The sequence below is a fragment of the Polyergus mexicanus genome, unplaced genomic scaffold (genome assembly GCF_030449975.1).
Source record: "Polyergus mexicanus isolate NDT 795.1 unplaced genomic scaffold, iyPolMexi1.0 SCAF_27, whole genome shotgun sequence".
NCBI lineage: Eukaryota > Metazoa > Arthropoda > Insecta > Hymenoptera > Formicidae > Polyergus > Polyergus mexicanus.
Genome location: NW_027223347.1, coordinates 596,408 through 619,705, shown reverse-complemented (window position 1 = coordinate 619,705; position 23,298 = coordinate 596,408). Strand labels below are relative to the sequence as shown.

At 33.2% G+C, this 23,298-nt stretch overlaps 1 protein-coding gene across 2 annotated transcripts in view; it reads left to right on the top strand.

Annotated features, from left to right (window-relative positions):
- The window catches only part of LOC138943566 (uncharacterized), a 52,900-nt gene that overhangs the window by 9,990 nt on the left and 19,612 nt on the right, over nucleotides 1–23,298 (top strand). Inside the window, exons 1-2 of one of the 2 annotated variants that reach the window (XM_070314487.1) lie at nucleotides 13,715–14,041; nucleotides 14,389–14,431. The exons of the other annotated variant lie outside the window; for it this stretch is intronic. Coding sequence (XP_070170588.1) covers nucleotides 13,988–14,041; nucleotides 14,389–14,431 — 97 coding nt within the window. The 5' untranslated portion in view covers nucleotides 13,715–13,987. Of the gene's footprint in view, nucleotides 1–13,714; nucleotides 14,042–14,388; nucleotides 14,432–23,298 lie in introns of those variants that run through there. 2 annotated transcript variants of the gene reach the window in all.

Genomic DNA, 23,298 nt, shown 5'->3' with positions numbered 1-23,298 from the left:
CAAATTATATAAATTATTTTTCAGCCTTAGTTTTAACTTGGTTTTCTTTCTGGTACGCCGATTTACAATATACATCTAATGACCTTCTTGGAAAAGATTGCGACGCTATAATTAGTCTTGCATTTGTCTAAAAAAACTAACACATTTTCCGAGACAATGCTAGACCTTTAATACGGTTACGGTAAGCTAGCAGGCAAATGAAGCGTAAACCAATCGAGCAGATCGAATTTAACTGACATTCACACGTACCTACATATTATATATATATAAAAAAAAGTGCAACTAATCGTTTTGTTCAAATTGAATCACCATGAGCATTTATAACTCGCAATATAACGGTTCAATTAATATAAAAAATTTTATCGAGTCGGATTTTATTGTGAGATCGCGAATGCGGCCAATTCGAAATCTGCTCGATTCACATATCATTCGTATCCGATACACGCGCAATCGAAACGCAAAAATTCCGATTAACAGCGCCGAGTTATTTCGCGAGATACGAAGAGATCTATCCCGAAGAGATATATTAAAGGCGTGAGTTTCTCCTAGTAAGCCCAATTACGACCGTTTAAATCACGAAGCTTAAGTATATATATGCTTTTTTTTTTCTTTCAGATTATTTATTGGCGCCTCGCATTCGTAACGTATACCACGGAGTTTTCTCTCACAAGTTTAGCTATTTGCATCGCGGCGGTCTCTTTAATCGATCGTAAATACGGTTAAAAGCGGCATCAAGAGAGCACGACTCGCTTTATCTCGAAACGCGGAACATCTCGAGAGACTCTTACGCGTTCCAACTTAACGACGCGAAAATTATCTTTCGTTTACGCCGTTACCGCATTTCTCCGTCGAACTGTATCCTGGCGAACCGCATGGCCATAAATCTCGTGGCGCGGCTGCGAGTAGTCCCGGCTAAAAACTGCGACCGCGTGCACGAGAAGAATTTAAATCATTCTCGCTCTTTGTATTCTTATCGCGCGATTGGCCAAACGAATCCTCTCCTAAACGACATTTTTTTTTTTTTTTTTTTTCTGAGCATATATCGTCTTCAGCACTACAATAATGTTAATATTATTCCTATTACGCGAATTTAAAGAAGGTGTTCTGCTTCTGCTAACTTACTTAGCCGATAGAACCGATTGTGCTTTCGAAAGCATTGGGTTTGTCCATCTGTTTTCCGCGACGAAATTGTTGGCTATTTACACTTGTTAGAGAAAGCAAGACGAAGATAGAAGAGGAGAGAAAAGGCAAAAAGAGATACGATACAACTGTTAGGGAGGATCAGAACGAACTAACAGCAGTTAGGAAATCCTGGCAAACATTGCTACATATAGCGTCTGGTAATTACATAGTGATAGGCGGAGCGCTCTTTCGCGTCTCAGCGCCCAGTGTGTCATGCTGTGTGCAATAAAGTATCTTCGAGGATTTATAAAGCGTTGCAAAACGGACAATCTCAATATTTGCGACAGGCGTGCAAGTACTGACGCATCGCGAAATTGGGCGATTAGGCATTTATGTAACCCACAAACGTATTCATCTCGCATTACCCTTACATCGCAGTGCGCAGTTATAAGCCTCCCGTTACCCTACTCGTTTTCGTTACGTGAATTTATATATTCAGATGTCACTCAGCTTTGTTAATTGATAATCACGATTGATTAGCAACATCTTAAATACTTCAGTTATAGCGCGACGATATATCCCTTTGTTTGTATAGATATTAATTATTAGCAGCATGTAAATTTTTGTGTGACAATTACGTAATAATATATTTTTATATGGTGATGGAGCATGCTGCGTTTCTATTTCCAAGCAACACTGCGAATATTTCAATGCGATAGGAAATATAACACGTATAATTAAAAAAATGCGAAAATATGCTCGTTAACAATTAATATAAATGATTTATTTATAGAAAGAAATATATCTTATTAATCAATTGCTTGGATATAGAACAATTCCGAATCATGATCTCTCTTTTGATAAATTTACGTTTTTAAATATAAAATTCTTGGCTACACAACACCAGAACAGAATTATAATCCATCGTTCTCTTTAGGGATCGCATCAGCGTGCTAGAAATAATTATTTTGATTATACGTTTCATCGATCGCTAACTAATTTGTCAATCAATTTGTAAATCAAGTCGCAAATTTTTCTTATTACGGGAAAAATTAGAAATGCGAATGATTAAACAAGCACGTTGTACAGCAGTAGCTTCGATTTACTCGCTTATTCATTTTTCTCTCAAGTGACTTTAATTGATTCCAACAGTGAAATTCGCAATGAATAGCGTTCGCGTGTGCCAATTTCTAACGTTACTCGAGTCCAGGATGCGCGACACGCGAGGAACGTTTCATCTCCGAGGAACTTCAAGACTATCGTGAACTTTAACATCAGGCAGTCCTTGAATCAAGCTTCCTTCGACGCAATCCCGATGCAACGAGGCGTAATGCACGAGCGCGATTCGTGACTCGTCACGATGACCGCCGGCAAAAGTCATCGCGATCCTATTTCTTCTCATCTGTCAGGTATGCTGCCTCGCGCGATACACGACTTTGTATAATCTCTTCCCGTCATCCCTGTCGATCTCGAGAAATAAATCCGATCGAATCGTGACGAGGACTTTTACTGATTTATGCGCGCTCCTAATAAGATATATTTCTCTTTCTTTATATAATACAATCGCGCTGTTATAGAAAGATTTTACACACAGCTGTTCTTAGTTCTTATATTTATATAATTTCAATTTTCTTATAAATGTATGCTTATTAACAATAATACTACAACATTATCTATTTATGATTTATATGCAGTATTAACTTTTCTTTCTTCAGATTAATACACAATACATCATTTACTTAATTAATGTCAATACCTACGTGTAACTTATGCGACAAAGATGTCCTTTCATATAAGAATGCAATTCATTAATTCTGTCACCTATTAAACCTGTAATAATAAGATACACAACCGTCTTACTTTCCAAACGAATCAGATTACGATTTATTATTAGAACATACAATTTGCAAATAATAAATTACAATATGCATGTCACGTATACATATCCTGTCGGTGTGTTTATGACACTAAAATGATATCCCGCATTCTTTGTAACACAATTATCAACTATCGCGTCGTTCTTTTGATTACAAGATCTATATAGAATTTTAAAAATTAATTCTACACATTCTACACGTCGTTGCAGTCCTTGAGTCGAGTCTTTGGAATGCAATGTTCATTGTTCGTGACTTTTACACGGAAATAAAAATCATGGAAATTTATGTACTTGCCTTTTCCCCCATCTACTACATACATTACAGTATAATCATTACTAGAGATGTTATAATACAGTATTAAGTAAACCGAACAAAACAGACAGAATTTAACAGACGAAATTGTATCCTCGAAGCAAATATTATTTTTTCCGAGTCAGCCTCGATACTAGAAACAGCGAAAACCTTCGAGATCTAAACTTCGCTGTGCAATCCCTTACACAACAAGCTTCCCGCGAGTCGAGATAAGATTTCTCGTTGCAACCATCGTCTGCAATTTGTCGAAGAACGAAAACTGTGACTCTTCTCTCAGCGATTTCGTGACGCGGCAGGCTTATTGCCGCAATGCGAAATAAAACCGTGATTGCAACACGGCTTTTCAATGAATTTAAACTTTGCCGTGGTCTCTCAATCAAAACACCAAGGAACAATGGAGCGTTCACTGTCTCAGCATCGGAAGCTGACGTCGTCTTCGTTGCAATCGACAAAGTCGGTTCAATCTTATGCTTCTTACAAGTACGCTTGAACGTGGTCTATTCGCGCGTGACTTTAAAGTTAAGACCGTGATACGCCACAAGCGAAGATAATATATTTGCGATGAACAGTCGGGAAGGGGGTTTTTTATTTTACATATACGTTGCAATGATTATAAAAATCCTCGTTGCAATATCTAAAGCACAATTTTCTCGAAATAGAAATAAAATGTATCCTTTCGATAACGTAAAGTTTTGCTTTGGCAATGCTCGGCGGATAACTTTTTTATATATCAAACAACATATACCAGTTATTTCGAAACGGAACGCTATGCTCGTACATAGAGCAATATATCTCCGTTCTTTTTCTTTCTATAAACATTCGTAATAACGCGATTATAAAAATTTAGCAAATTTTGTTGTACGCACTAGCCAGTTTCATTAATAACTTAGTCGCTTTCTCATGCGCGACCCTGATCTTTTCAAGAGCAAAAACTATATCGTAAAGTTTAGCTGGAGCGCAAAACAAGTTAGAGAGGTGACATTAACAGCGCGTAGCTCTATCGAACAGCTCAATACGCTCGTAAAATTCCATGTCTTCGATGTATATTATAAAATATTTAGTTACTTTGGGTGCAATTTCTCTCTTTCTTATATACTGTACAGTGGATGAATTTATAACACCATAGTAAACAGACGAAATGGAATATTTTAAAAAAATGTAAATATTTTGCAAATATATGACTTAAAATGATTTAGCACAAATATTATAAAGAAAAGATACATATCTATATAATTATTGTAATAATTTTCTAGACTCGATATATTATATAATCTTTTATGATATATTCTTAAAATATTTTTCTGAAATGTAAAGTATTAAACTATTAAAATAAAAATCAATTTGTTATTGTCATTAAATATTAAAAAAACGTAGCAAACAGAAATAAACTCAATTAACGTCACAATTACAAAGAATTTGATTTAAACATTAAATAAAAAAGATTTTTAGATAATCGCAACAAATCCATGTCTTGCGTCTCTTCAAAGACTTCAAATTACAATTTGACTAGGCAGTTATAGAAGCAGAACTGATTATGTCACGATTCAGAGCGTTCGCTGACAGGCGACACGTGCGCGGATGAGCACGTGGCATGCGCTCATGTCAGTGTGACCGATATGTTCAGTGAAGGGTTTAAGCAATCAACGACGACGATGCAATCAATGACCATCGACACAGAGTTCGATCACAGGCAGTAAGCAATATAATTTTCGTATAACTAAACCAGGCATTAGTTTCGATAAAGTACGCGCTGTCAATGTGTTGATCGCGATTACCATGTAATTATAGACGGCGCATAGGCGATCAGAATATTTTGTTTCGAAAATGCTACTCACACATATGAGAGTGAAACAAACATATCGAGTCCCATTTGCATAGATAATCATAGCGCTATCGTGCGTTTACGAAAATATTACACGAGAATGATTGATGATTAGCCCGTGATTTTGTAAAATTTTTGGATACGGTTCACTGTGTCCCCCCCAAAACAAGCGTTCACGATCAATTAATGCATAATAATATTTCAACATTAATTTTTGTATTTACGCAACATTATTTATAAGTAAGACCATATTCCATCTATGACGACGCAAAATATGGCAAATGGCAAAAATAATCGATAGCTTTCTTACATTGGTTGTTTTTTTTTTCCATTAATAACCATAATAACGATTGCAACAAAAGATATATAAAATAATTAAAAAAACTTTCAATTATTTTGATTTATATACGCTTTATATTACGTGTGATACTATTAGAATGAGAAAAAAATTTAAATATCGTAGTTAGTGCCTAAATTTGTTATTTTCGAAGAGAGTGTTTCGTGCCTATCCTTTACGCTATAAAGCGGAATTAATGAGTAATACTCTTACACAACCAATCTCATAACTCTTCTCACATCACACTCGCGAGCACGGCTTAATGAGACGAGCCTTTATATCTCGACAAGAGCACGACAGCATTTGTATTTGGAATGCATTTAAGTTCAACGAGATCAACGTCATCGACGTATCAGAAGGCGATCTTGCACGTGGAACGGACGCTGATTTCATTTCATTTTCTCACCATTCATCGGCGTTACAGCAAATTAATGATACGTTCAATATTTTTATATTTAAAAAAATGTCAAAGTTAGATACATTCCGTTTTCAAAAATTGTTTCGTCTAATTTTCTTTCATGTTTGATATTCTTATAATAATAAAAGTGTATGTGTGATCGTAAAGTGATAAAATGATTTGTAGTCTCTCAGCATTCGAGACCGTTACGTTGGCGATTAATTCGATGGGTTGTATCAACGCCTAGCGTGTTCGCGGGGAAAAAAAGCACATTCTGCGCCGCAGATTATCATTCGGGCGAATCCGTGAGGAATAGGCTATGCGGTTTCACCGTGCGATTATACGAGTACCTTTGATTTCCGGGTATACGTTACGGTGCACACGAAGTCACGAAACATACCGCAGATTTCGCGATCGTCCTCCAACATGTCGAGCGCATGTTTCGTATCTAATAAGGAACCTAATAGACCCACTGTCGATGACGTGCCAGCCGCGTTCTATTTGGCAGTGGCTTATGTACTGTCAACTATCGTGCGAGTTTCACATTAAACACTTTCTCGATTTGATCCTGCTCAAAATATCGGCCCTCAAGAATCGCGCGATAAACACGGTAAATCGCGTTACGAAATGTACAATGCAATAGTCTTCCATCCGCGCGTTGCTACGAAATCACAATTCTGACGACATTTGACGCTTGCACGTGTCATGCATTTCTCAAAGAATTGCCAGTTCGGGGCGGAGTGTCTTAAACTTAAACGGATAATTGAGTGTTGAATCTAACAAACCTATACAAATCGATTTATATATGTATTTATAATATGTAACTGAAGACTGTCAGGCGTTTACAAATTTTGCTTTATATAGCAGCACGTTTCTACTTTCTTCGTAAAAAATTTAGAAAATAATTATATATAATACATAATTTAAAAATAAGAAGAAAAATGATAAAATTAAAAATTCTTCACATAGCAATTAATGATAGACTTGTATAAAATTGCAATAAGATTTTACGTAATAAAAAGTACGAAAATTTAAAATCCACAATTTTTTATATAAACTAGAACAACATAGGCGCGCGCTTTTAATTATGGATATTTTCCAAATTTTTCATAACTTTTCTTTCCTAACTTTAACTTTTTCTTTCACAAATTGTCAAACTATCAAAATTCGCATGTATTGACAGTTGCCTATAACACGAATGAAGCAAGTTGCAGCGCACAAACGAAACAGCCAATCAGCGTCGCGGAAAAACGACAACAATAAACTTCGAGACTTTCGAGTATCGACTTTACGTGCCTTTTTTAGAAAGGGATTTAGCCGATTCATGAAAATCAACTTTTTTTTACTTTATTAAGCGAAAAAAGGATTAATCCTTTTTTTTTTTTTTTTTACCAATACGTTAATTTAAGTATTTATAGCTAAGTATATTCGCATATGTTGAGATAATAATTCTGCAGGCAGATTATTAATGAATTGTAATTTTTGCTCAAACGGCATAGCTAACTTTTTTATTGCATGTAAAATAAACGTTTTATTCTATGCAAGGAAAGCAATTCAGGCAATAAACTCACAGTAGTTACATAAGACAATTTTTACCACTTATTATATGAGGTATCGCTTTCATCGAAGAATATTTTAAATATCGTTAGATTTTTGCCACGTATAACTTTCTGTCTTATGTCGAACAATTATGTTGTCGCAAAAAAAATAAGAAACTCGAATGCAATCTCGTGCATGATCTTTATGCTATGTTTTGAGAAGGAAAACTTATATAGCGCGATTACAAAAAAAAACATGTCTCTCTTCCTTCCTTTTTCAGTTAATTTTGTATGTTAAATATCCGTTGAGTATATATTGTATAAATGTTTTGTTGCAAATTTGATATCGTAATAAATCTAATTATATATTAATTTAATATTGATAAACGTCTAAAAATATTGACATTACGCAATATTTAAATGATGTATAAAGTGCCATTATTTTTTTGACATTATATTAACAAATCTGTGGTAGAAAATTATAAACGAAACGGCGACATTATGACATCGGGATTAGATAACAAACTTTACCGCAAAGAATCATTAAACTCTAAAAAGGAAAATGTACGCGATAGAGTGATACTTAAGAGCGAAGCCAGATGGGAACCGCGCAACGCGGATCATAAGCGAGAATTTCAATTTGCCTATCGCAATCGCGGAAACGAGACGGCTTTAAGATAAGAATCGATCCTCTCAAACATTACTAGAGATCAATTAACGTAAAAGAAAGAAGGAGAAAGAAAGATCAAATTGCGCATCTGAATAAAAATAATAAAAAAGTAAACTTCTCGACGATCGAAGAAGCAACTTGAAATCTATTATCTTTTCGATTTATTGACAGTAATATTTTGACATAAAATTAAATTAAACGATTATTATCCACGGATATTTTCATCGCAATAAAATATTTTGCTTATGATTCAACTTCTAGCGAACCACGAGAATCTTCTGCTATTATAAAACTTTGGGAGTTAGATAAGATTGAGCTCGTGCTTTCTATTGTATTTTATATCGTCCCTGCGATTTAATCTTATGGTACATAATGAACGTTTTTTCTTCAATGCTGCGTTTCTACTATATTACCGGATTGTTACTTCAATATGCAAATAAGATAGACAAAAAAAATCTGTATTGAAAATTTAGATGTTTGAAAGACGTAAAACACAGATCACTACTTTATTTGGAATATTTTATAATTTGAAAGAAAACAAGCATTTTTTATAAATATATTTTATTATTTAAAATAATAATAATATTGCTACATACTATCTTGCAATAACAATTTGTCTGGAGAAACAACAAGAAGATTTTGCATAATATCTATTTCGTTGAATTCAGGTATTTCAATTAACCGGAAGTTTCGTTAACCAATTATTCGGTAGGAAGTTGCAAGTTAAGCAAGATAATTATTCAGTAACAATACACACACATTTTCAAAACATTTATTTTATATGCTAAAAAAATATTAATAAAATGCTCAATTTTTTTTCAATTGTGCAACATACAATAAGAGTTACGCATGGCTATATACGCCCGCAAAATTTGGTTAATAGTCATATAATAAGTAACGACAGATCTGAGACCGGTTGTTGCGTACAACGTGAATAATTATTATTGAAACACGAAAGATAACGCTCCGTATGTGTGCGAATGTACACTTGTGTATTTCTTCCGAAGCCCGAGTACGAGAGGTTTCCTACCCAGTGGATATGTGCCAATAGCTTGTACGATAATTACATCAATTATCCCGTGTGCAGAGAGAAGAGCTCGCGGCCGGAGCTAAGTTTCACTTGTGTTTTTTTTTGAACGGCTGTTTAAACAAATTTGATTGAAATATCTAACATTTTTAATTTTTTTATACAACTCAATTGTGTCGCTATGAAATTTCATGCACGCGTTTATTCTTGCTATAAGAGCTTTCTTATTACAATAATAATAAACGAAGATTCTTTTCCTCGTGTCCACAATTTAAAAAAAAAAAAATTGACAATGTTAGAGCCAAGATGCGCGATTCTGATTATCGATCTTTCTTTTTGTTTAAGATTACAAGTTTGTACATATGATAATCAGGTTTAAAATACCTTTGTTTAGATTATGGATTTGTGGTAATTGTTATTTGCTAAATCGCGGCAATATATTATATACTTACAGCTTGTGTGTCATTGTAATTTCTTTATAACACCGACATCATTACCACATTCTCCTAACACGAAAAATTATTACGATGCTCAACGATGCCTTGACGCAATTAGAAGCGAAAAATTCGCTTCGATCGCGAAAAAACACTGATCACTATCGCGATCGGTGAGGGGGACAGCGAGAGATCGATATGGTCCAGTGAGCGTAAAACCAACGCGAAAGTGTTGGAAGCAATTTCTTTCCATTGTCGCATTTGATCACGCACGATACTAACAATGAGATACATCGCATACACTCTTTTAATCTCTTAATTTAAAACGAAATGTTTGCGCTTTAATCTCCAAACAATTATATAAAGTTCGTACAAAAGGATAAATGGATGTCAAATGCTATTCCACGTAAAATTTATTGATTTAATCGTTGATTTAATTAAGTTTATTGAATCAATCGAGAGATCGCGCATATCTGATCAATAGTTATAAAACAATGTAAATGGTAATAGAATATCGAGTTGGTGTGACAATTAATTACATCAATAGATAAAAAATGTACGTAATAGTGACCAGCGATCTACGTGCAACGATCAATCGATGGATCAGAGATAATTAATTATTTATTATTCACTGCGATATATGCAGTCTTATAAATATGTCGTATCTAATCTTAGCGTGTAAGGTTTTATCATTTTGTATTTTTATATTAGCGAAAATAAATCATTTCGTATAATAGTAGTTAAATTGAATGACTAGTGTCTTGTAAATTGCGATATTTTTTATGCTGTAAAGGGGAAAAACGATAATCGATATAAATCGTAAAAAGTTTTATATTACGCAAAACTAGAATCTGTAAAAGCTTTGTGTATTCTCAAATAACTCGAGAAAAAATATAAATTTAGTAGTTACGGTCAAATATTATTCACTTAAACGCATCTGCAACTTTTTTAAAAATTATTGAAAAATATTATAAGCTTATTCTGCTAAAACGAAAATTCTTTATCCTTTTATATATTATTGATTATGAAACACGTCATGTAAAAAATTTTACTGCTATATTTTTCTTGTATTGTACAATATAACATTTTATAACTTTTATATCTAATCTATACACATACAATTTTCTAGAATTATTTAATAATTTGTTATTTTAAAATCTGATATATCAGTGTTTAATTTATTAAAGAATCAATCAAAATTGATTTTTCTATTTCCCCTTTTAAAGCAATAAAAATAATTTACCGCATCTTGAGCTTTTAATATACTCCAAAATAGCGAATGATCTTTCCTAACATCGATAACAGAGGAAACGGCTTACACATCATTTGATCTCTCAATCATGATCGCACCTTACTGCCGATTGATTGACAACGGTATAATTAGCGGCACAGAAACTCGAGCTATATATTATATCGGGTGTGCGTGCGATATCGGGAGACGCGCTTGATGAACCAAAACTCATTCGTCTTCGCGATTTCAATCAATCTAATCATGAAATTCTTATACTGTACTCCACATTACTCTTTCTTTACGGCGTTTCCGTAATAAATATCATTAAATGTCGGCAAAAATAGAGTTCTCGTTTACATAATTATGAATACTTGATGAAGCGATCATGAAGCAATATCGAATGTAATTTATTTCCTCTGTATATACGAGTGATGTACGTGAAGTAAGTGAAATAAGATAAAGTAATATAAAGTAGTATAAAGTAATTCGCAAATAAAGTAAAAAGAATGATTCTTTTACTTTACTTTCAAATTAGGAAATGTGATACTCTCTCAAGCGAAGAAAGAATAATATTACTTTCTCTTTTAGGTGAAGAGTTAAATTTTATATGATTACTTTTCAGGATATATATTATCATAAAAAATAATTGTCAATGCCGATAAAATGACCGTATTTTTATAATATTTTAATTGCGTATATTTATAGTAAAGATTTAAATTAGTATAATTTTTTTTAAAAACCGGTCTCTCTCTCTCTCTCTCTCTCTCTCTCTGATAGCATTGACAGGAGGGCATCCTATTAACTGTCAATTTATATGACGTGCGAATAAATATAGGAATTACTTTATCTTATTGAAATTTTTTTGTGATTAAAATATATATATATAAAAAAACAGTTTCAGACTCACCGGTACGACGCGCAACAGCGGAGTTGTAGTTATACTACGTTGATCTGTAAAACAAATATATCGAAACAATGTAAAACGATGTTTAAAATAATTAATATTTAAAGATATAATTATTCCACGCAATTGAATTATTTATACATTTTTTGAACATATTTTATAAAAGATTACATAATCTTTCGAGAAAGAATTTTTTTTTATCGCATACGAAATAAAATTTTATATACGATAAATAAAAATCTTATTTTTATATATCAGTAATTATAAATAAATAAATATATATATATATATATATATATATATATTATAAGTAGCTTACCTCACGGTTGCTCCGCCGTCGCCCGATGCCTCTCCCTGGACCTCCTCCTCCTCTCTTATATTTATCCTTTGTTGCTTTATATTTATAGCACTCACTCGCGAGAACACGGTTAATTTTAATCGCGCGACACTTTGCACGTCACTTCCGAACATGACATGCATGTTATAACATTACGAAGCACAGCGCGGAAACTATGATCGTATTATAAAACGACGATTCGTTCGATATTTAAAAATCATACAATCCTAAATTCATGCTTATTGTAATAATCGAAATTTGATTGAATTTATCGACTATTTGTACGATATATTTTATTGATACTACAACTTAATAAATTTCACGAAATACATGTTTTAACAAATTACAGTAATTTATAAACGTTAAATTTATGGTATAATAACTTTATTGTTAATTAAACGTATCAATAGAATCTTAATGAAATAGTTCCGTTTCGTATTCTCACATTATTCTGTCAATGACTGAGAGATTTAAGAATAACAGTAACAATTAATGCCATAGGCAATATGACTCAAGCCGAATCAATGATTAATTAAAATACGCGACAAAGACCAAAAAAATACACAATCGTAATTCAATATTACATACAATACTGAATATATTTTAAACGTATAAATATTGCGGAATGTGTAATTATTTTATTTAACTCGTTTCTGCGATTCGTATATTACTATGTTTTATTCGTATTTGATTATAAACCGGCAAACGATCTACTTTGACCGATAGCCGTTATCCGTATACATTTACGAGTCGTCAATCACGAGAATTAATTAACTTTACGAGTTGAAAATTGTTAATTCAAATGAAGAACGACCGCTTTCCGAAATATATGACGATATACGGAGCGCGATGTGCCGCGACCTTCCCGTACGAGTGTCGTCGTGCGAATGATAAGATGTACACATAGCGTGCTATGTGAAAGTCGAACACAGAGAAAAACTATTTATCGTTATTACCATTACTACGTAGCGCGTCATTGTTTACGTTTTATGAGGCGCGCGGCGACACGTGAATGCCAAGGCCGCCACAGCGCGTCACGTTGACGTAACCTTGACATTCCTGCGTCACCGTCGCTAGATATTCGTATTATATTTCGGAAAGTGATCATTTTTTATTATAATTAAGAATTTTCAACTCGCAAATTTAATTAATTCTCGCGATTGACGACTTGTAAATGTATAGAGTTATAGAAATAACGGCTATTCGTTAAAGGAGATTGCCAGTTTGCAACTCTTGCTTTAATTCTATGACTAATTTTAACTTGTACATTTATTCGTTTATATTAAAATGTGAATTATTTATTAGAAACAAAGATAGTTTCCCGGTAATGAATATAATTTTTGAATATCAAACAAATTATATAATCTTATATGATCGCAGTTTCCGCGCATTGTGCTTTTGTCGCAATGTAATAACATACATATATGTCACGCCCGGATGTGTCGTGTAAAATATCATGTGATCATTTTATTTATACACGATCACTTTTCGAAATATAATACGAATATCTAGCGACGATGACGCAGGAATGTCAAGGTTACAACGTGACGCGCTGTGGCGGCCTTGGCATTCACGTGTCGCCGCGCGCCTCATAAAACGTAAACAATGACGCGCTACGTAGTCATGGTAATAACGATAAATAGTTATTCTCTGTGTTCGACTTTCACATAGCACGCTATGTGTACATCTTATCATTCGCACGACGACACTCGTACGGGTAGGTCGCGGCACATCGCGCTCCGTATATCGTCATATATTTCGGAAAGCGGTCGTTCTTCATTTGAATTAACAATTTTCAACTCGTAATGTTAATTAATTCTCGTGATTGACAACTCGTAAATGTATACAGATAACGGCTATCGGTCAAAGTAGATCGTTTGTCGGTTTATAATCAAATACGAATAAAATATAGTAATTAATGCATGCGCAATTATAATTAACCGTGTTTTCGCGAGTGAGTGTCACAAAGCAGCAAAAAAATGAACAGGAGAAGAAAAGAAAGGCATCGGGCAGCTATAGAGTATCCTCAAGCAGTAAGCTATTTATAATTTATATATTATTTATAATGTTAATTGTTTTTTTTTTTTTTTTCGTTTACTTTCGAGTTAATAATATATTTTAAATTATTTTATGAAAGATAATATCATTTGAATATTGTGCTTAAGATTTAAAATTATCGATGTAAGAAAAAGTTTTCTTCATCACGTGTTATATAAAATTTACGTACATATATAAAAAAAACTTTTTCTAAAAAAGCTACGTAATTTTCTATAAAATATTTTCAAAAAGCAAATAAAAGATCTAATTATACGTGTGGAATAATTATTTTTGAAATATTAATTATTGTGCTATATAATTTTGATATATTTGTGTTTTACAGATTAACATAGTATATTACAACTCTGCCATTGTACATCGTACCGGTAAGTGTTATATATATATGTATAAATTATCTTTTATATCAATTTTTTGAAATGATAGGGAGAGAGAAAAAGAGGGAAATCGGCCAAAAATTTTATTACACACACGTATACGAATAAAGGGGGAGGGAAGATAAGAATCTAAAAATTGAAGTTTTTTGGGAGACAATTATCGTTTCCGCGTTTCATGCTAAAAAAATGTATCATTTTAATAAATAAGATTTTTAAATATATTTTTATAAGGTCGTGAACATTCTCTTTTTGTGCGTTTTATATAAAATAGTATTTTGCGTATTCATGAAGACGCATATCTAATAATGGTAAAACGCGTCTACTAATTTCGCAACGCGCTGCTGACGAAAGTTCGTCGCAAAATTATTACACGCAACAGCCTCAATCTCTGTCAAATATATTTTTACCGATTTATCAAATGCCATACACGCACTATGATTATTACAAGCAAATGCATTCTGCAATGAAATTAAACAATAGCGCGCAGACAAAAGTTGTGAAATGCGAGAAAAATATATAGTCAAAGATTAAAAAAATTATATCCTTGATATAAGTAAAATAAAACTATATTCTTCTGTTATTCTTATTTATTTTACACAATTATAAATCTGTTATCTAAGGAAAATAAGAAAATATTTATTAATATACATTACTAAGATCTTTTTACGGTAAAATCATTAAAAGTCAACTCGGAAAAGCTAAATGACTTGACCAACTTTATACGGTAATAAAAGAAAATATTTATGTAGTAATATACAGTGGTACGATTGCTCTACGTAGATAATGAATTGTTACGATGCTTGCAATCACAGCTTACGTATATAGCAATTCATATAGTGATAATTAAGACCGAATTTGATATTACTGATATATAATTGATATTATATTTTCACATTCAACGATAATTTATTGAAGAAGCGATATAGTGCAGCGCTTGATCGTTTCATGCATAGCGCTTGCTTGTAAAACTTGAAATCATTAAAAAAATGAAAAAATTAAATCTAATTAAAAAATTTGATTTAAATCTTTCAAGGAAATTTTTGAATTCGATGAAAAAATTTAAGGGTGTCGTTATAAACGCGTTTTTTATATCAGAAAATTATTATTTAAATTTTAGATAATGATTTAATCTTCATTACGTTAATCATTAATCATTATGTCAATAAATCTCCATCGAAATATATTAATGTATTTATTATCATTAGTATATTAGTATTATTATATTAGTATTTCTTTTCATCAATGTTTATTAATTATGTATATTATACTTAATCGTTAAGTCAAATCCAAAAAGTATTTAAGTGCTATAATGCCTTATTGACTTATCGATTAATAATAAAACACGCATCTCGCTTTGCATCTGGCAACACTGATTTTATATTATACGGTTATTTGAAACAAGCAGCTGTCAGAGACGAATAACGTGCACGCGTGAAGGCTTGTAACATGAAAGTGTTTGCTCGTTCACATTTATTATATGAAAGAAGAAGAGAAAAAGAGGGAATGAAAAATCGTGAGGGAAAGATTACCGTAACGAGTATGCGTCCATAAGAAATAACGCACGCGTCCAAGCGCAGCTACGTAAATTAATACGCTATCACATACCCCGGTGTTGTGTAAACTTTCTATTATAACGATTCCATTTCGTGTATTGTCTATCGAGGTGCATTTGCGGTTATATACGGTGTTCGTTCGCGGAATCGCCTAGGCAATGAAATATGCGGCGAATTACCATTATCATCACCGATAACCGTGACCTGCCGCAACGATATTGCAACGCGCAACAGGTGCGACTCATTTGTAAGACAAGCCAGCACGACGTGTTTCGCGATATCCGTTAAATTACCATGTCGGAGAAGCAAAGACGGTATATTATTTTTTTTGCAAATAATGGTTCGAATATACTCCCTCCCCCCCCCCCTCCCCAAAGTGGAGAAAACTTGTTGAAAAATATTGCTTGGGCATTGGACATAATTACAGATCGGGTAAACGATATGGCAGTTTATTAGAAAATCGTTTTAAATATAATGTATAAATTGTTATTAATATGTATAAATGTGCAATTAAGATAGATAGATTATACATTCGTTCAAGCCTAAAAGAAAAAATAGTATTTGCAATTGCGATTTGCCTTTAGGCGACTACACAATTAACGTGGTTTACCGCGGCATTGGGTTGACTGCCTCCGTTCGAGGAATGGTTTAGAAATAAACTTAACAATCGTGAACTCTCTATACCAAGATTGCAATGCTTCTTTCGCAAATCATTATCTATCTTATTGTTGCATAAAGAGTAACCTTTGGAGTTTCATTAGAGAAACGGCATGTGTCGATCTTAGACTATTCCAATTAGGATTAAATTTATGGAATCGCGTATTCTTACATATACACGCGAATCCTTCGCGTGTCAATAAAAGTTTCAATCTAGAATTTCGTTCGTGAATCATCATCGCGATGGTATTTTCTATCGCGTTACCGTCATGTTGCTATTTCAAGGAAAGGCTTTCTCGCCACGATACAAAGCATTGGAAATATTTTTAGTACCGTATGCTGGCCTCTGAGATATTATCTCGCTAAACCAGTTATCGCAACTCGTTATCCTTGACAAACGTGGATATTTGTAGGCAGAAAGACGCGAGAACTAATTTAATATGCAGTTTATCGACACTATTAACCGGCTCGACTAGAATATCTGACACTTCCGAATATATTAGAAAGAGAGCTTTCGCAGAAATCGCGTATAATCGAATGCGAATTGTTATGACGGTAATTGATTCATCTCGAGCGATAAGGTGATACTTTTTATTTCTTAAAAAAAAAAAAAAAAATTTATTTTTTCTTATTTCACATCCGCTTATTTTATCATTTGTATTATATAATGCATGCCAAATATAATTCATGTAAACATATATATTTTACAAGCATATATAGTTATCTCTTCATGTCCGCATTTAATTTTATAATTAATGGGTATATATCTAAATATATATATATAATCGAACGTTAGGAATACGCGAGGTAGGCGCTCTCTTGCGACATGAATATCGTCATGACGCTCGGTTCGCATAAGATCCTCTCGTGTCTTAGAAAAGCGCCGCGATTGCGCCGCGAGAGTTGCATACGATCGAGAACTGATGACTGAGATTGCAATGTCTTGCCAGTAACGGCCGTGGAAACGTTCCGCTGCGGCATCGCCACTTGCGTATGTAAATCGCGGCCATCCCGACAAATGACCCGCGAAAACAATTACAAATGTACGCGACTTGCGGCATCTATCCGTCTCCGTTGCATCTTTTATTATTTTCAAAAAACACGTTTGTATTAAATCTGTCGGCAATTATTAATAGAGCGCTGGAATTTTGATGATTATTTTTGACGTTACAATGTAATATGAACTTTTATATCGGTAGCGATCATCGGTTATCATTTATTTCCGATAATTGCGAACTTGAAATATGCAATAATATATATTTTTTTATTGTTACTTCTCGATAAGTTTAGACTAATTTTTTAAGAATAAAAAATTTACAATAAAGTATGTGATTACTCGGTCATTTAAATATATATATATATAACGAACTTTAATGAAAAAATTAATTAAATTGTTATTAAATTAAATTTGTTTTGTGGAAAAATAATTATATTTTTGCGCAAAATAATTATTTGTCTAAATATATTTCAGGCTCAATATCACGTGCAAATATATGCAGCCGTTTTTCCCTTTTTGCTTCTCTTTAGTAAAGCGCAATGGCTCGAAATCGACATATATCAAATTATTTATTGCGCATCGGGAGAATATCTCCTTTGGCGCCAGTCGCGTTTTTTGATGCAGTAGCGTTACACAATTTCTGGACAATTGCCAACATTAGCGATGCACGCGACTACTTTGAGATTCCATTCCAATTCATTTAACACAATTACATACGTGCGTATCGCTCTCTCTCTCTTTCTCTCTCTCTCTCTCTCTTTCTCTCTTCATATGTTACATGCTAAGCTCTATATGTCTACTGGTACAACCTATAGTGATCGTTTACTCATCCGTAATTCTGTAAATCGCACATAATAATCATACATCCGCTGGTCGGGCGTGTTATACATATATAACACGCATGTCGGCTTGTTTGTACAATATTATCTCAGAGCATGAAGAGAGGTCGACGGGCTAATCAGACTATGACGCTCGTGCGAAGCGGTAAGTGCGCGTCGTAAAAATTACAAAGCCCGTAACGAGAACTTCGAGTTATACACGGGACCAACGTCGAAATTAGAAAGTGAATCCTCGTACGCGTCATTCAAACCGCGATTTGCTAACACAATATAGATTAACGAAACAGTTGAAAATATCTCGAGTGTTTATATACAATAAAATAAAGGAACTGAAGAGGCATATGTATTAACGTGTATCAACTAATTCGCACGAAATCATCGATGGGTGATTAATTATTATAGTTGCTCGATTCTCGAGGTTCAATATAATTCTTTGTCGATCGGCACAAACATACCTTGCGATTATATTATTGCTATCTATTATTATCTATTATCTATTATTATTTATAATAAGTTTAATAATAATTTTCTTACATTTTACATATCAGAAAAATCAATGAATTGATTCAGTCTTTTGTTTGATTTTTTTATGGTCGATAATAAACGATATTACATATAATCGATTATATGTCAGCATTGTATACGGATGGACATTATACGACTAATTATAATTGCTACATGTTCTCAATGTGTTTATGCGATAAAAGTACATGAAAAAGCATTCTTGATTACTCACGCGTTATCATGAATACGGAACGGTATAAAAAAAAAAGATATACGCGATTATCATCTTTATTCAATTGATTTACTGCTCTACGCATTACTTAATACTTGTGCAAATCTTTCGTAATAAGTGCACGAGAAATCGCTGTATCGTGTATATTTATAGCATATCGTTCCCTATACGCGTGATTAATATGATCATTACGTATTGTAACAACTTAGATTCACCGGACTGCTCGATGAGAGCCGATCGTTAGTTATTGTCGGCGCGTAATTGAAGGTCCACGCATGCGGATATAAATTCACAGTGCGAAACGATAAAAAAAACGCGCAAATAGAGCGAGACGTGTAAAAAAGATATTCACGGCAGTCGTTGAAGTAATAATGAGAATGAGCATCGCACAAATGAGGGTCGTAAAACAAATGTGGTGAGAAATCTCCTTCACGAATTGTCCCGCGTAAACGGCATTTTTTTAAACCAAAGTTTTATTACGCGCGATGTTATGGTTAATTAAATGTACTATATAAAATATCGTCGAAGCATCTCGTTTAAGTACTCTAGTCATTTTACAATTTTTTTTTTTTTTTTTTTTTTTATACACCTAGTTAAAGTTTCTAACTTTCTCAAGTTTTATTTTATTTTTAATCAAGTTCAATTTAATTCGATAACTATCATTAATTTTGCAAAGACACGGAAGTATGAGACGGAATTTTTGATGTTACTTCCGCTGAAGAAAGTTATAATTTCGTTTCTAACTGATCGAGAGTAGAATGCAAAGTTATTACTTTCTCCGAATACTTTGCGATAATTGACGGTGTGTAGGACGATCAGAACTCGTCGACGTGCAATTTTAGCACCGCTTTGGTTTAAATTATATCTGTATCTGATTCAAAATTATAGTATACAAGAAACTAGTATTAAGAAACTAATTACATTTGTAAAACACCGCTGATCTATGTAATCTGCTATTTCGATCTGTTCTTTCATGCGATCTCATGTAATTCGATTCGGGCCGGTGCTCGGCTTAGCTTTACCGGTTTATCCTTGCTTTTCTACTCATTACGGATTTATAAGATATATAGTCTTCTTTGCGGATAAATTTTCTATTTTTTACATTGTATTCCTTCCTTTGTAATCTACCGCTGTGCATTCATTACAATCAGCAAACTAAATCTTTATCTAAAACAATATTGAATCAATTACAATAATTAATCATTTTTAAAAAGGTTTTGTAATCTATTGGAAAGAAATGTATGTTAACTTCTAGATATATATATATATATATATATATATATATATATATATATATATATTATATACATGTTGCAACATTTATAATATTAATGCTTTTTTTACAGTCATCGCAAGAAGAATATATTCCTTACATATAGAAAAAAGAAAAATTATAGCACTATCTGGCTTATCAATGTCAGCTTTAATATCCGTTCTGAATACCTTTCTCACTCTGGCATAATTCTTTGCTCGATGATTTGAAATAATTATATGTAATGATGCGGATGCGGTCAAATCATTTGCTTCATTCCGTAATACTCGATAATTTTAATTTGCGGTTTTGCTGTATCATATATTTACTTTTATCTAGAAACAGTTGGACATAAATATTTCTTTAAAATTTGTTTAATATAATTAATTATTGCTTTACGTAAGATCACTAACGAGATTATTGCATGAATAATTTCAATGTCGATACGTTAACAAGTACACGCGTGAATCCGACACTTGAATATATGTCCGATAATGATTTATACTTCACGAGTTACGTACTCCAACATTCCTTGCGTATTTCAATGTGGTGCAAAAAGAATTATTTTATGTTTCGAGAGCAGAACATAGATAATACTGTTACCGTTCACCAAGGCCCTTCCTGAACGTAAAAGGTAATTGAATGCGGTTGCCGCGCGAAATTTCCTAATAATATATCTTCCTTAAAGAGCCGCTCGCAAAAAGCATGTAAGAAATCGCGTTCTAGAAATGCCTTCCCGTCAGCGGTTCCTCTCGTTTTTCCGGTTCTCTCCGTATCGGTTGATTCTTTCGAAATGCACAACACCTCGTAATTGCCATCGATTTCAATACTCGATCGAATGCCAAGCTAACGAGCTTAAACACGAGCGAATGTCGTGGATGTTGGTGAATCGTGGAATATTTGATTCGGTACACGCTTCAGTCCTTCTGTAATCTTATAAATTCACGAGCACGAATCTCGACTCTGCATTCTCCACTGAATTCTGTCTCACTAAATAGATTTCTTTTAACGAGATGCACCAAAAATAAAAAAAGAATCCCGGCGCGTAGAACACGGAGAAAGAATTATTTCATGTGATTTGTATGGAAATCGCGAAAAGCCAGTATCCCTCATAATTCGTGACTTTTAAGAAATCCGGCCTGGTGAGGTAATGGTATTTGAGTCTTTCTGGTCTCCTTGCTGCCCGACTTATGTCAGGATCAAATACACGATCGCCTGATCGATAGACGAAAATTGTATAGCCAAGAAATACATTCTTCGCCCGATCAGCTCGCATAAATAAGGACGTACTATTTGTAATGTTTACTTTGTCAAGTATCAGTATCAAGTAATCGATTCTTGTTTCGAGGCAAAATTAAAAAACAATCGCAAACGATTAAGAAACTAGAAAAATCGATAGGACACTTATGCACGATTTGTTAAATCAAATGATCTCGATCTTCTAAAATAACTTTGTTTGATTAAAAATAAACTCAAGTGTATATCGGATATTACATTTTACAAACGTATCATAAATACAATATATATTTCTTTAGTACCATTTAATTATATACAATAATTAAATATTTCTATTAATATTTATAATTATTTTAAAAGATATGATGCATAATATATATATATTAAAAATGACGCGTTGAAGTACTTATAAAATTCATATTAGATTACGTATAAAATGAACAATATAATTTCAAAGAATTTAAGCTGCCACACCGGAACTCTATTAAATCTTGTCCAATGTACTTATTAGCCTTGTCACGGACTTCGGGGCGTTCTATCTCGCGAGCATAACATCCGCGTGTTCTTCTATACGAACGTAATAACCGACAAAAATGGCGAATAAGATACTTTTCAACTGGTTAGCTATATAAGGATACATAATTTGTAATAGCGACTTGATAATTTATTGCGGTAAAACAAGCTTGCCAGTCACCAGGAAATTCATCTATCGTCAAAAATACAAGTAGATACTTTATTTTAATATATCTTAGCTTCCTTCGAAAACCTCGATTAAATCTGCATCGTTTTATATTTATTCGTATATTGTATAATTATAGAGTGATAAAAAAATTAAACCATATTACATTAAAACCCTTTAAAGCGAAAAACAATATATCAAATTGCAATTTATATGAAATGCGCGATTGACAAGCGTGGCAAATTTTAATTCGCAAATTAGAACGAGGCTCCTTATAAATTTAATTATTATGAGAGAAAGCTGATATATACGGGAAGTTGTGAGAGTACGAACAGAAGTATAACGATCAAACTCATACTCTTGCATCACGTTGTTATGTATCATTTTTTATACATTGCTCATTGCAATTTGAAAGTATTATTAGATAATCAACGACAAAAATGATATTATTAGACAACAGATTGGTGTGCAAGAAATACTGATTTTCCGATTATGGAACTATAGTAGACATTTGAAAATACTAAGCTATCAACTATTTAGAGATACGTAGTAGAGCGATCCTGATCTTCCACCGTTGAGATTTAACGCGTTTCTTGACAAATTGCCTCGTATTAACGATATATTAACCTCCTATCATGGCTGAAAAAAAAAATGGAGACCCACGGACGCTTTATAGAGCAAGGATGCATTCTGATCTGCGATCGACGATCCAGAATTTGCTATCCTAGACAAACGAGCGGCAATTTGTTATCCGACGAAAGAGCGATGGATGTGCGAGCGCGTTCATTCATCGTGCTCGCGATCCTTAAATTGCCCGATCGTAAATCATCGTGTGTAGGCGATCCGACAATCGATCACGTGTTTGATTCGCGATAACGATTCATGAAGGACAGGATGAGCTCGAGAAAC